General features: G+C 39.7%; 1 protein-coding gene and 1 long non-coding RNA gene across 2 annotated transcripts in view; one reads left to right on the top strand and one right to left on the bottom strand.

Moving 5' to 3' along the window:
* Positions 1 to 15,408, top strand: part of scn8aa (sodium channel, voltage gated, type VIII, alpha subunit a) — a 45,441-nt gene that overhangs the window by 25,137 nt on the left and 4,896 nt on the right. Inside the window, exons 15-26 of the mRNA XM_032522192.1 lie at positions 965 to 1,138; positions 1,288 to 1,644; positions 1,780 to 2,253; positions 2,957 to 3,074; positions 3,542 to 3,696; positions 4,300 to 4,473; positions 9,499 to 9,621; positions 13,643 to 13,927; positions 14,304 to 14,357; positions 14,825 to 14,962; positions 15,062 to 15,166; positions 15,286 to 15,408. The exon at positions 15,286 to 15,408 is cut by the window's right edge and continues 49 nt beyond it. Coding sequence (XP_032378083.1) covers positions 965 to 1,138; positions 1,288 to 1,644; positions 1,780 to 2,253; positions 2,957 to 3,074; positions 3,542 to 3,696; positions 4,300 to 4,473; positions 9,499 to 9,621; positions 13,643 to 13,927; positions 14,304 to 14,357; positions 14,825 to 14,962; positions 15,062 to 15,166; positions 15,286 to 15,408 — 2,280 coding nt within the window. The remainder of the gene's footprint in view (positions 1 to 964; positions 1,139 to 1,287; positions 1,645 to 1,779; positions 2,254 to 2,956; positions 3,075 to 3,541; positions 3,697 to 4,299; positions 4,474 to 9,498; positions 9,622 to 13,642; positions 13,928 to 14,303; positions 14,358 to 14,824; positions 14,963 to 15,061; positions 15,167 to 15,285) is intronic.
* Positions 10,219 to 15,408, bottom strand: part of LOC116693305 (uncharacterized) — an 18,162-nt gene continuing 12,972 nt past the window's right edge. The window contains exon 4 of the long non-coding RNA XR_004332888.1: positions 10,219 to 10,229. This is a non-coding gene — a long non-coding RNA (uncharacterized LOC116693305). The remainder of the gene's footprint in view (positions 10,230 to 15,408) is intronic.

The raw sequence follows: 15,408 nt of genomic DNA, 5'->3' as shown, positions 1-15,408 counted from the left end.
CTGGACCCATTCATAATGAGTCAGCAGTCACTTTGTGAGAAGCATATACGTCCATCGCACTCCCTCTCTCTCCCTAGCTCTTTTAATCAGTTATTGTTGAAAACAAGTAAAGGAGCTTTCTCAGAGATACATTTTTTTTTTTAAATACATTGTAGTCTATTTATTTCAAATAGCTAATTTTTGTTTACATGTGTTGCAGATGTATGTCTATACAACATACAAGCAGTTATAAATAGCCTATGTGACTATAAAATTTGTTTTGGTTAAAATCAACAAATAATCGTGATAAATAATCGTGATCTCAATATTGATCAAAAATAATCGTGATTATCATTTTGGCCATAATCGTGCAGCCCTAGTATCACATTTGTTAACATATGTTGTGTCATCGTCCTAAAATGAAATGTGTCACTATATACTGTGTGTGTGGGTACATAAATGTGAGCAGGTAATAAATTACAATAGAAACAACACAGAGATGTGTCATTTAACATTTGTGCTCCAGAGTAATTTACCAAAATAAGGCAAATGGGTGGCACGGGTGGAAATTTGTAGGTCAGCTTGTGAGTCATTGACACACACACACACTCACATACATATACACTTACATTGTGCGTTTATTCACTTTGCTTGAGGATAACCTTCAGTAATTTATTAGAGCTGTTACGAGATCACAGAAGTGCAGTTTCACCTTTACTTACTACAGAACAGTTGGCACACACACAACAAACACACACACAAACTGCTGCCTCTTTAAATAATTGGATTTATCCTACTGGTAATTTATTAACATACAGTTACCATGGGAAAAATGTATAATGTGATGGATCTGTAATGCACAACCCAGATAATTGGTCGCAACAAGTTTCACCACCTATCATGCTTTACATTCTCACATGTCCTGTGAAATATGGTGTTAGTTCAAATCCATTTGTTTTAATCTGTGTTCTTTCCTACCTGCCAGGTGTTCACAGGAATCTTTGCAGGGGAAATGCTTTTTAAGTTGGTGGCTATGGATCCATACTACTACTTCCAGGAGGCCTGGAACTGTTTTGACGGTTTCATTGTAACGCTGAGTTTAGTGGAGCTGGCTCTGGCTGACGTTGAGGGCCTGTCTGTGCTGCGGTCATTTCGATTGGTAAATGCTCATTTTTTAGTTGATTTCTAAATAGAGAAAGCATGCAGAGTTAGCATCTTAGCAAAGTTGACTTTATTTACTGTGTGCAGCAAGTTAGTAAAGTGAAAATGGACTAAATTATATCGATTTCCACCAACCCCTTACTTTAGCTGAGAGTGTTCAAGCTGGCCAAGTCATGGCCCACCCTCAACATGCTGATCAAGATCATCGGAAACTCAGTGGGAGCCTTGGGGAACCTGACCCTGGTGCTGGCCATCATTGTCTTCATTTTTGCTGTGGTGGGCATGCAGCTGTTTGGCAAGAGCTACAAAGACTGTGTGTGTAAAATCTCTCTAGACTGTGAGTTGCCTCGCTGGCACATGAATGACTTCTTCCACTCCTTCCTGATCGTCTTCCGGGTGCTGTGCGGTGAATGGATTGAAACCATGTGGGACTGCATGGAGGTGGCGGGCCAGGCCATGTGCCTTATTGTCTTCATGATGGTCATGGTTATTGGTAACCTGGTGGTGAGTGTCTTGACTGGGAGGATGTGCAACAGACTGTTGGCTCCCCAACCCATCTTTAAATAATTATAACGTGGTCAGAGATTGAAAAAGTGGCATTCCACATCCAGTTACTGATTTCTCATTTTGTGTCCAAAGGTATTGAATCTATTCCTTGCCTTGCTGCTGAGCTCATTCAGTGCTGACAACTTGGCTGCAACAGATGACGACGGTGAGCCCAACAACCTGCAGATTTCTGTCAGGCGTATCAAGATTGGCATTGCATGGATCAAATCAAAGGTGCGGATATTGGTGGCCAGTCTGCTGAAGAAACCACAGATGGAGGACGAGCAGAAGCCTTTAGATGACATGTATGACAAGAAACTAAACTGCATTGCTAACCACACCGGGGTGGACATCAACCGTGATCTGGACTATGTCAAGAATGGTAATGGCACCACCAGTGGCATTGGCAGCAGCGTTGGCAAGTATATGATTGATGAGGACCACATGTCGTTTATCCACAACCCAAACCTGACCGTCTGTGTGCCCATTGCTGTGGGAGAGTCTGACTTTGAGAACCTTAACACGGAGGACTTCAGCAGCGAGTCGGAAAATGAGAACAGCAAAGAGGTTAGTTAGAGGAGTTTTTTTAAATTTAATTTATTCACTTCTAATAGTTTATCACACAAGTATTTAGGCAGGCAATAACACAAAACAGACTGGAATGTGTAGCATGCACAATAACACAACCATTTAGACACACTGCTAAATCATTTATTTTACTTTTAGAATAACATGTAAATGTGATGCTGTGTTTTTTATTCTTATAATCCTCAGCTACTCTTCGCCGTGCAATTGCCATGGGTGGGGCTGGCTACTCTGTCCCGTTCAGACACTGATATAACTCCATTACTCAATAGAGTCTAGAGTGGCTGGAGTGAAATGGATATCTGCTGATATATGCCTTTTGAGAAAATGCGTTTAGAAGACCTTCAGAGTAGAGGATCTGACATTTGATATTTCATTTTAGTGTTCATGTGGATGATATATGATGTTCAAAACTGTTATGATGCCAATCTCAATAGAGAAAAAAATCATCTGTGATCAAATAGTCCTCAAAGTTTTTTTCCTTTTTTAAAGACAAAGTCAAAACAATTGGATGGAAATGGACATAACATAACATGAAACTGACATTTCCAGAGTCAGCTTTCTCCACAATGAGCGGTTCCAATAAAAATCAGTAAAAAACAGAAATGGTTTTGAATCACTGACACTTTGTTCCTGTGGTTCTTTTTGTGTATGTGTGTGTGCTCATATGTCTGCGTCCCTGCAGCTGGATGATACCAGTTCGTCGGAGGGCAGTACCATCGACATAAAGCCAGATGTTGTGGAGGAGGTGGTGGTAGAGCCGGTGGAGGAATACTTGGAACCCGAGGCGTGTTGGACAGATGGTGAGACCACTGCTCCCATGGCACCCATTACCTCCACTCCATAGAACAGAGACTCCCTTGGACTCATTGAAAACGATAGGGCGGTGATAGGTGTGAAGGACAGTTTCATAATGAAGGATCACTCACCCATGGAGACTTCATCTATTTATAAGTCTGTCTCTGTCTGTCTGTTTGAAAGTTTCTGTTTACACACTAATACACAAATACACTAATACATATAACTTTACATTTATAGATAAAGCCTTAACACTACATGAAATAGATTAAGGAGAGGAATCAATGCAATAAGAATGACAACAATAAAATAGAAATGTTGCATCCACTCTGTGTAAGCACTAAGCAGAAAAATAATTCTTAAAAAAACCCATATATCGATTTTAGGATTAAAATTTAAACAATTATAGACACAGAACTGTAACTGCTCTACGTAACTATATCAAATGCTGTCTCTTCTCCTGTGTCCTCAGGTTGTGTGGCCAAGTATAAGTGCTGTGACGTTGACATTTCTACGGGCTGGTGGAAGAGATGGTGGTACCTGAGAAAAACCTGCTACCTGATTGTGGAGCACAACTGGTTTGAGACCCTCATCATCTTCATGATCCTCCTCAGTAGCGGTGCCCTGGTAAAGAGGCCTACTACAGGCTTGTTACATAAAGAAATTAAAACATAAAGCAACATAAACAGTTGAAAAGCTTCAGATCACAACTTATATTCATCATCAAATGAAACACACATTCTACTGACCTGAGAAAATCCAAACTGGACAAAGATTGAATGAACATGACTTATTAAAAATGAAGGTACTTCACAAGGACCACTGTGTGTTTACAGTACAGTATGGCAGTGAGGAGGTAAAACTTGTGATGCAGTCAGTCTCTGAGCTGTTGGGTTGGGGGAAGGGCCAGCAGTACCTGTGATTAATGGATTTTACTATTTATCAAACAGGGTATCTATGGCTGTGGATGGAGTAGGACCTTGTTCTAAGCATGTCAAATGCTACTAAAATAAGAGCAAAGACTGCTGCAAATCAACATTTGCTGTGGAGTTATTTGAAAAATTTCACACAGATCAGATTTTTTCAAATCTGGTAAATCACGATTAGGGATTAACAATGAGCGGCTGTAGTGCGGTTTAAAATTTCATTAGTGGAATCATAAATCATTAGATGTAATATTTACCTTGTCATCTCTGTCACGGCTGATGTATGTTTCCTGTTTCTCCTTAGGCCTTTGAGGATGTGTACATTGAGCAGAGGAAGACCATTCGGATCATTTTGGAGTATGCTGACAGGGTTTTCACCTACATCTTCATCCTGGAGATGTTGCTGAAATGGGTCGCATACGGTTTTGTCAAGTATTTCACCAATGCCTGGTGTTGGCTGGACTTCTTCATTGTGGATGTAAGTCCAGCAATTGTTTCCATCTATTAGAGAAGAAGAGCAGTTATTTGGTCCTCAACCACACCCTGGTCCAACAGCAACACACTGGTATAAAGATAAACACAGTCTATAAAGCAGCAGGGCTAAGGCTAATTTCTGCTGTAATAATTTGTCTTTTACTTTATTAGATTGTTACACAACACATCATATGCACTGCATATACTATATGGACACCAGGTATGATGTTGTTACAATTGTAACTCTTGTTGTCTGTTGGGTGTGGTTAGGCTTGAAAGGTCAGGTTATCAATTGAATATTTGCGTCATGGCAAAAGGTGAGAAGGCATGTTGTATACAATAGGAACTTTCTTTATTTGGTTTACTCACGCTATAAGGACAGTGTTTTACAAGACTTCAGTCTGTCTATTTCAACTGCACTCATGCCAGAGTCACCTTTTCTCCAACACGCAACAATCCCTATTTTGTACTTGGTTTATCAGTCTGAGATGCTTAAATATGTACATCATGTTTCTGCTTGTGAATTAAAACACTTTTTCCAGTGTGCCACAAGCAACAAACTGTTTGTCTGTTTCCCTACTTGGTACAGACACCAATTATAATGTTTTAAGGCACAATTAAAATAAACGATTACAATTTGAACACAAAGCCATTAAGCAAAAATTTGAATCAGACGGTCAATAACCATTGATAACAACCATATTCAAGTCATTCTCAGAGTAATGGGACGTGTCAAAGATGTGTCTCTGTAAAGCTGTCTTTGCCTGTGTCTCTGACCTGCAAGATGTTTGAGATGTGCCTTTGTCCTTTTTCTCTGTGTACTTCTCTGTTCCTTGTGTCAGTCAAGATTGAAAACAGTAACATGGGAAATTCTTATTTGTTAGTTAGATATATTATCACGTTTTAATCTTATTTTGTCTATTTTTAAAACTACGTAACCTTAGACTGTGGGGTATTTCAATTAGATTCCAACCTGGGAAAGAAATAAAGGGGATAATTTTCATGGCTAGAAGATTAAAGCATTTGTATTTCACATTAATGCTGAATCAAGAGGTAATCTGCAGTGGCATAATTTGGATAGAATAAGAATTTCCCTGATTTCTAAGTTTTCTCCTTGAACTAACCACCTATCTGCAGTGTCCAACACCTCAGGCAATAACCGTGAATGGACTCCTATCAATGGCCAGAGGCTGCCATGTTGATTCATTATAAGCTCCTCTATCCCTGACTCCATGCAACAAACATACATTTATTACATACAATAGACAATGTACATCTAATTTTCTACATTCATGCATTTATAAAAAGTCTGTACAGCTCGAAATTACACATATGTACAGTATATTAAATGCTATGATATCAATCTAGTGTGTTTTAGAGAAGTGGGCAAGGTAAGGTGATGGTTAGGGCCAGACTAACACGTCACATGAGGGAGTGTGGTGTTGTTGATCTGATTTAACCCAGCCATTGCAGGTGTGTGGAGGATTGATTGAGGAATTGACTCAAGAAGCAGAGCAGAGAGCCTCAAGCGGACGGACGCTACAGGCCACACACACTGGAGACAAACATTTTATTGAGAAGACGGTTTTGTTAAAGAGACGTTTTAAAAAAGACAATTTTTTATAAATACACCTTTTAAAATCCTAAACTACAATACGAAGAGCAGGCTCACGAAGAGGAGGCTCGCAGAGTCCCGACAAAGCACGCTGGAAAGCAGACCCAGAGCAAAGGTTGCACAAGACAGCGAAGCTGGCAGGCCTGGCTCCGGAGCTGTGTGAGTCAGTTTAACACAGCACAACCCCTTTAGGTAGGAAAGTATACACTCATCCAGGCCAGTTTAGGTCTCACTCTCACGTTCAATGCATCACAGGGAGAGGAGACAATACCATTAATGTTACGCGCTAGGTTAGCCTTCAGTAGCTGTTTCTTTGTTAAACAAGCACAGGTTAGCTTTGTAGTCATTTGTAACATATTTTCAAAAGCTTCAGTATACAGGTATTTTTAAAACATAGGTTCAAGGTTGACACACAGCACATATTGAGCTTGTAGCAATTGTAATCATACCACACTGTACTGATTCTGGTTATTGCCATTGTAGACTCCCTCCCTGTAGGTGTGTTGTCAAGCCCAACACTTGGGACAGTGCAGGGTGCTACGTTTCCCAAGTTGTGAACATGTCACAGGGAGTGACCTTCCTCCTCCCCTCTTTCCCCAACCTCCTTTCATTCCCTCTTGAAAGTGTAACCTCAGGAATGTGGTGATATTGTGCTGAGATGTAATGATGGTGGGTGACAGACGGCCGGCGGTAAGTTTGGTCTTCACTAGTGCTCCCCCACCAAACAAATAAGACTTGTGCTTGATGAGTCTGGGTTGTGTTGTGGCCTGACTGTGCCTTTACCGTTTTGTGTTGTGGGGTGAAACCATTGCCATGGACTCAGAAACGGGGGGCACCATCATTAGACCGGCCTGTATTTTTCTTTGAGTGTGGATGTGCCTGACTCTTTGTGTGAGTGTGTTCCTTCTCATTTCCCATGTTACTGTCTCTTTCTGTTACCCATTTGATTAGTGTCTTCTTGATTTTCATTATAAGAATGTTTTGTATACTGTTATTTATTGGCTACAAATGGCATGGGGAAAGAAATGTAGTGTTAGAAAGTAAAGGGTTTTGTTAAATCAGTTAAAAAACAACAAAATTGTAGCATAGTTATGGGATTAAACAACCAATAAATTTAAAGTAAAGCAGAGTTGTTGTTTTTTTGCTTACATTGTAGGACAAAGAATTCATAATGTAGAAGGAATAATCCAAATGTTACTCATATTAATTGTTTAACGTGACAAAATATCTAGGGGGAGTAATTCTAGTTTACTAGTGATACTGAGGTGTGTGAATGTGAGGATAATAGGTGTCATACTTTATTCATTTTTCTTTTACACTCAGATTATTATCATTGTTTTGTTGTTTTTTTCCCTTTGTTTTTAGTTTGGTTTATTTCTGTTTGGTTTGTGCTGTCGTCATCATGGGATCACAGCCCCAGATGTCATTGGCCTTGCCTTGCAGAACTCTGTGAGAAGGACGTTGAGGCGCTGAGGTCACTACCACACAGCTGGCCCAGCAGGGGGCCAGAGGCCAGGCACCCCAAAGGGGGGCTCTCCAAGGGGTCAGGCTGAAGGTGACAATTACCCCAAACATTGTAGTGTAGATCAAGGCAAAATCTTTATTTTACTGTCTTTCCACCAGAACAGCTGCTAACTTATTTGAGAGACAAGGTTAAGTAAGTACTTGGAGAAAACTCAACAGAATCTAAATAAAGGCCTTGTCCAGGACACCCTGGACGCAATGTTTGAACATGGTCCAACATTCACATGTACAGTAAGAAGTCTGAATCCGTGTTGCCACCTTTTCTGCTGTTCTTCACATCGTTTTGATTTATTCCACCCTTACATGGAAAAAAGGTTGGTCTCTTGTAATCTATTTGATAATGGCATCAGTCAAAATGAAGATTTTGCCTGTTTCAAACCTCCCTCCGTGACTTTGGTAAGCTTTGGATGTTGTGTACTTCTTGCGGTGAGTTTGACCGGTTGGTGTCGATGACTGGTTGGAGGTGCTTTCACATGTGTTCACTGTTGATATTTTTCCTTATTTGTAAGGAACTGGTACTCCCCCTGTTTCAGTCCCTCCAGCATACAAACCCTGATTGCAGTTTGGAAAAAACAAAAAGACTTCCCGGGGATACAATTCCTGTTTTCATGTACTAACTTTTGAACAAACAAATTATCTCTATTTGACCTAATTCTAGCACAGCTGCCCACTCTTGTATTTTGCATCTAGAACAATGTACATTCAGCCAAAGAATCCTTCATTACAAAGCTTCCCTGTGCAGCAGTAAACTTGTAATGGCCACACTTGACATGAATCAATCAAGTCATTCTGGTACAATCCCCATTGTCCATTTCCTCATTTGTTAAAGATTTAATACTGTATATGTATGTTTAGCTTAGAGCACCTATCGGGGATTCATAATTACCAAACCATAATTCCTAAATTTACATTGCTTTATTATGGAGCTAAGAGTTCTAACATTTATTACCATATGTTTCTGTTAATAGTGAAACATACAGTTTTGTGAATTAATGACATAATGTAATGCCTCGGTGGCTGCTGCCGGATGTAAGAGGGGCTGCACCAGTTTCTTTGAGGTTGTGTGCTGTTATTGTTAACTGTGTGTAACTCGACTGTGTATTTTTGTCTTTTCAGTGCCATCCAGTGCTAATAACTATATCCGGTCTGCCCTTTACCTCCATCCTTGTTTCTTGTGTGTGGTTCATGTGACGTGTCTCTCCTATTTGACTCTAAATGCTGTGTGACAATCTGATTTGATGTCTGAGAAAGAAAATGGCAAAATGACACATTTGTACATGTTTACTTGTATTCTTTCTCTTAGGTTCCATTAATTTGTCTGTCTTAAATTATATGGGATTTTATGCCTCAGCCCAAGAACGACATGGAGAGACAATGTTAGAGGGGCAAGGGTAAGGCTCTCAAGTCTGTTGGGTTTTTATCAGCTTCTACAGGGTGACCTCTCTCCTTCCCTCCCTCCCCAACTCCTCTTCCTTTGCTCCCCCACTCCCTTTGCTTGTATCTTTACTAAATCATGTAGCACTTTCTGCCTAATTTACCCTCTGATTGAGTCTTATGTCTCTATCTCCTCTCTTTCTCTCTCAACCACAAATTTCTTTGCAGGTACAAAGGACTTTTCACATCGTCAACTACCCCAAAATAACAGAAAAACAATCTCTATGGCACACTGCTACTAAAAATACTACGCACATAAGACCTATACTAAACATTAACCTTCTCTCTCAGTGTATATACATGTATAAATGCAATATTATACATGCATATATATGCAAAGATTTATGTGTGTATGTCAATCAACTCTCCGCCTATGTCAGGGCCGTCTCTCTTTCCTAGTGAATATTCTCACTTCTAACAGTTTGGAACCTCTTTTGCTTCTCTGTTTTTGTGTAGGTGTCTATAGTCAGCCTTGTAGCTAATGCGCTGGGCTACTCCGATCTAGGGCCCATTAAATCACTCAGGACACTAAGGGCCTTGAGACCCCTCAGAGCCTTGTCACGTTTTGAAGGGATGAGGGTAAGATCCAAAGCTAAGCAGCTGATACTTCCGCATGCCCATTCAACAATTTAAAGCATGCTAGAACTGTTTTAAAAAACAAACTAAGAGGACTAAAAACTCCTAAATATTGGGGGATTGTTTTTGAAACCAGGAGATAAAGCCTAGAAGTCACCTTTCCATGCGCAATCCTGTACCATGCCTTTGTTAGAGCGAAAGAACAAGTCATGATGCAGCTGGGAGACTAAATAAAGTAACAGTTAAGTTGCATTGCCAGCAGAACAACATGCATTTCAATTGAATCTCTTAAAAAAAAAAGCAAACTGATTTGTTTCATAATGAAAAATACCCAAAGAGCAACAGAAATATTTTTTTCACAAAGCTGCCTCATCACATAAGTGACAACCTAGAAATTCTGATTACTTCATCTTACTTTGTTTCTTTCTTGAAAATTGGTCAAAGCTAACCAAACGTACATGCAATTTTGTAGAGCATTCAAATCAACAATTATCTCTTCATTTGACCTAATTCTCAACCACTGCTTTTACTTGAGAAACCCCTCCCCCTCCACATGCACCATCCCCTCTACCCCCTCTTATTCCGCACCCCCTTATCCCTTTCACTACTCACTCCACCTCAACCCGGTTTGACTGGGCCGCTAGAGGGTCACCACACTCTCCTGCTTGTCCAGGATCTTTTTGCATCAGGGACTGAGACAGAAACCACACACTTAAAGTGTTGTGGCTTTGGGAGGAAAATATTTATTAAGCTTCTGCCAGTGTCAGCACTTTGGGTCGTACGATCTGACCGACAGATCTGCTATCAGTCCATTCTAGTGGCAGAATAATATCACTGTACGTTTTTGTAAACATTATATACCTAATTTATAATCATTGTTAGTGCCTTCCTTTGGGAATGCAGGCAGAAGCTTAGCAAATATGCTAGCCTGCCATTTCACACGAGGCATTACTGCTGTCATGTCATGGCATCACATATTGTAGCTTATACAGCAGGCCCTGGCTTCCTGTTGCCTTCCACTCCCACAGGAAGTGAAACTGGGAGGCAACAACAGGCCCATGTAAACTCTGACTTTGAGTTTGGGTCTGAGTGGGTGGTGGCCCATAGGTTGCACTTAAACGTTCGGACAACACTCTCAACCCTAGACAGACAATGTGTTTCCCCTCTTTACTACGTCCCAAAAATGACAGACCAGCAGGAGAAGAAGGCCTGTGTTATCTAGTGGGTGGATTTATTGTACATTTGTTGTGAAGTCTCATTCATTCTAGATATCCAGTGACTAAAATCTGATGCCATTGTGCACAAACAGACATCAATGCGTTTAGGCCCTGGATAGGCTCTTTGGATGCTGCCATGAATGTTTCACGGAAATTGTATGGGTATAATTTTTATTAATTCTGGGAGGGGAAATAGAACTCTTCATTATTATGTCATTTTTGGGGTTGAAGTCATGGCTCATTTGCTTTAATAGAGTGTAATAATGCCAATACCAGTGCCCCTTATGAATGACCCCATTCACTGGGTGTACAGTACGTGGTAAGAGAGGTGAGGGTAGCCCAGTCACGCAAAGGGAAACCGAGGAATTCGATCCTGCTGTATCATTTTTTTTACTATAATGTGTATGTTCATCAATTGAGTTACCATTTTGTTTAAACCGATAATGAAATATTTGAAGTCTAAGCAATAAATGAATGAATAGGGAAGTACATGAATGGAGAGATGACACCGCATGAAAGAGATTCTGGAAAGTTAGAATGATAAGAACTTGGATATCCCTGTTGGTTGTGTATTACATTAAGACGCATCACAACTCAACAGAGCTGAACAAGCAGTGCAGCTTCAATTGGACACATTGCACTGCTTAACATGCAATGATATGGGCTACATGACAACGTGCTTTGCTCTCTCTTTCTAATAATGCTTTGTAGTCTCGGTCGTACTTTGTTTAAGCAATGCATTGTACAGGAATGACAGCATCCCTTGCCATATTTCAGTAAATCCCCCTTTTCCTGACGAACGTGCTGACGTTTAAATTAATCCACCAAAGATTTTAAAAGGTCAATGATTTTGGTAGTTTCCTCTTTATTATAGTTATTGTCTATCATGGGGCCTTTAGATGAAACCTCTGAACCCCAATTACTGTAATGGTTTGTCTTCACTTGAGCAGGCCAACACATAATAAATAAGCATTGGAGCCATATTGTGCTGTAGATATTTGTCAGGCACCCATACAAACTAAAACATATACTCTAAATATCAGAATGGCTCGTCAGATGCAAAAAAAATGTAAGTTAAACTTGACCTATTATCTCTTTAGCCGCTATCTCTCTATCCACACATTTCTCTTATTTATTGATTTATTGATGTGAGCGGTTCTTGAGATTGCACAATGCCATGTAACACGCATGTACTATAACTGCCTATGCACATTATGCATTTTTGAAAGCCATTTTCCCTCTTTCTGAGAATGCTTTCACACAGCATGGCCTCATTTTTTTTAAACACTGAATTTCTGAAAGCAGTTCAATTGTAAATCAGATCGAGTATTAGAGAATCATTCTCTCAGCGAGTGCAATGCCAACACTAAGGCAAAGAGTGGTTTAAAGCCTGTAATTGTATTTGAAAAACATCACATAAAGCATTTTACATTAGAAAAAAATTTTTTTATCAGTGTGGCCGCTATACAGCACAAATGTAAGATTTAACACAAGCCTTTGAAGGTTGTGTACACGCTGAGAGAATTCTGCTCTAGAGCTCCTCCTTGTCTGTCTGTAATGAGGAGGGAATATGGCTCCATAAAACGAGTCTGTCAAAGACATGCATGCTCAGCTGTCTGCCTGAGAGCTGCTGGTGGGCCTGCTTAACACTGGTAGTGAGCAGTTCACTATGTGCTGAGCTTACTACTGGCTATGATAAATCTACGGGGAAATCAGATTGGATTGCTAGAACGATTTAGATTTTGGGGTGGGGGTGGGAATTATTCAAGTTTAATTGATTTTTCTTTTACTGCTATAATGTTATATTGTTTGACTAGCTATGGAAAGGCTCAGTAAGATTAAGAATATTGACTGCCTAGGGTTGGGGTGGTAAGAGTGGACACTTCATAGTGGTATGGCAAACACTTTTTGATTAATTTCTTTAAACTGACTTAAGCTTTATGAAGTCTATGATCTAATAAATCTATTTTTGTTTAAATTATAAACTATTTCTCACAACACAGTCAAATGTTCCTATCATTTTTAATGTTATTATTTTTGGATTATATTTATTTAATACGTATGTATTAAGGTGAAATAATAGAGTAAAGTGTACAATTGCTACAATAATTTATAGCACACGTTCTTTTCTCTTATGATTTATAGCAACTGTCATGCACATTGTTTATAAAACGTATTTATGTAGTACCACACAGTACATGTCAATCACATTCATGCCATGTACAATATACAACAATATAATACAACGTACTATTTATCCTACCATGTATAAAACATGTAAATAGTTATCTGTGTTGTGGCTCTAATCATGAAACCACAAAATGTCCCCAAATTATTGTTTTACGTAAAAAGTTTATAAATTGTACATTTTACACTATAAACCTGTGATTCTTATAGATTTGTTATATCGGTATTTGTGTGGTAAGTGTTTGTGTGTGAATGTGTATGTGTGAGTGTGTGCTTGAGTATCCCTTAAGCACTTCTTGCCACATGCTTTGACAGTTCAAAGAGCATCTCAGAGTCACATCAGTGCTGCTCTAATTAGAAAGGGACTGAAACTGCTCTCCCCCGCACTTCAGTATGTACATCACAGTGGTGTTAAGTGCTTATTTTTGACTACATAAAATCATTAGAGAATTGAACTTCTGCTCTTAATGCCGCCTGTAAAAAAAAAAAAGGGGTTGAACAGGTTTTTTAAGTACCCAGTGTAATGCCATAACAGTATGCGGTGTCTTTTCGGAGGGGTTGAAAGAGCTGTTTGATTCCTGGTTCTCATGTCATATCCTGTCTTTCCTGGTCTGGTCTAGGTGGTAGTCAACGCCTTGGTGGGTGCCATCCCTTCCATTATGAATGTGTTGCTGGTTTGCCTCATCTTTTGGCTGATTTTCAGTATCATGGGGGTCAACTTGTTTGCGGGCAAGTACTACTACTGTTTCAATCAGACATCAGAGGAATACTTTCCTGTCGACGTGGTCAACAACAAGACCCAGTGTGAGGCCCTCATGAAACAAAACTTTACCGAGGTCAGGTGGAAGAACGTCAAGATCAACTTTGATAATGTGGGCGCCGGTTACCTGGCCCTGCTGCAAGTGGTGAGAGTGTCGCTTCTTGTTGTCTCAGTTTCTGGCTCCATTTCTTATTTCATGCTAACGTGGTTTCTTACTTGCTTTTGCAGTTTTCTGTTTCTTCCTTTTCTTTATGTGCTTCACCTGAAGGTCTGTTGCTTCAAACTCCATTTGCTTTCACAGTACCCTGAGGCTATCTGTTGTTCTTATTCATTGTAAATATTTCATTGTACATATTCAGTGTTTGTCCATGCCCTTCTCTTCATCTACTTGTTTCTTTCCATACACTGTACCATACGCTGTACTACAGGACATGCATCACTTTCGGTTTGAGTTTCTTTGATGAAAATTTAAATTTTTTTGGTTTCTACAAATGTATTTAGTCATGTCTCTCTTTTGAAAGGCCACATTCAAAGGTTGGATGGACATTATGTATGCAGCTGTGGATTCCAGAGAGGTAGGTTTATTGCTGCTTCAATAAATATTGTAATGCTTATTTTTTTCATTGTATGCAAGACTGTTATTGCAGGTTTTAAAGGAAAAGTTTGACATTTGGGAAAGACTTGGCTTATTTGAGAAGAGTATGAAGCTACTGCCAGCCGCCAACAAACAACTAGACTAGTCTGGACTAACTTTAGACAAGACTTTATTTCTTGACCAGACCATGGCCTTTGACCTTTGTATAGATTAAACAAACAGGTGTTAATAAGTGAACTTTAGAGGTGCTGTCGGAAGGATTTTTATTAACTTTGGATAGAGCCAGGCTAGCTGTTTACCCTGTTTCCACTCTTTGTCCAAACCTAAGTAAGCTGGCTGCTGGGGGTAGTTTCTCTCAAGAAAGTCAATAATCGCATTTGGCATGTGTCAATTTGTTTCTTAAAGTTAATCAACAACACTACCTTTAACATTGTACCTCCCTCCAAGGTGGAAGACCAGCCCGACTATGAAGTCAATATCTACATGTACATCTACTTTGTTGTTTTCATCATATTTGGCTCCTTCTTCACCCTCAACCTCTTCATTGGTGTGATCATTGACAACTTCAACCAGCAGAAGAAAAAGATAAGACCTGTTCTGTCTCTTAAACCCCTATTCTGCTTTAGGAGTTTCCATTTTAGTGTCAGAATGTGATTATAACCAAATCTTTCTTTATCCCTTTACTTTGGAGGTCAGGATATATTCATGACAGAGGAACAGAAAAAGTACTACAATGCCATGAAAAAACTGGGGTCCAAGAAGCCCCAAAAACCTATTCCTCGACCACAGGTATGTTGTTTCTCTGGGTTATTCCATTTGTATTCAGATTATTAAAAATATGATGCTTTTGGTTGTAACCTCAGTAAATCTCAACTTCATCCAATTTTCGTGTCCTCTTTCTCATGTAGAACAAGGTCCAAGGCATGGTGTTTGACTTTGTGACGCAGCAAGTCTTTGACATCTCCATCATGATTCTAATCTGTCTCAACATGGTTACTATGATGGTGGAAACGGACGATCAGTCCGATGAA

The sequence above is a fragment of the Etheostoma spectabile genome, chromosome 7 (assembly GCF_008692095.1).
Source record: "Etheostoma spectabile isolate EspeVRDwgs_2016 chromosome 7, UIUC_Espe_1.0, whole genome shotgun sequence".
NCBI classification, from domain to species: Eukaryota; Metazoa; Chordata; class Actinopteri; order Perciformes; family Percidae; genus Etheostoma; species Etheostoma spectabile.
The sequence above is the reverse complement of the archived record's forward strand: the minus strand, read 5'-3'. Positions and strand labels throughout refer to the sequence as shown.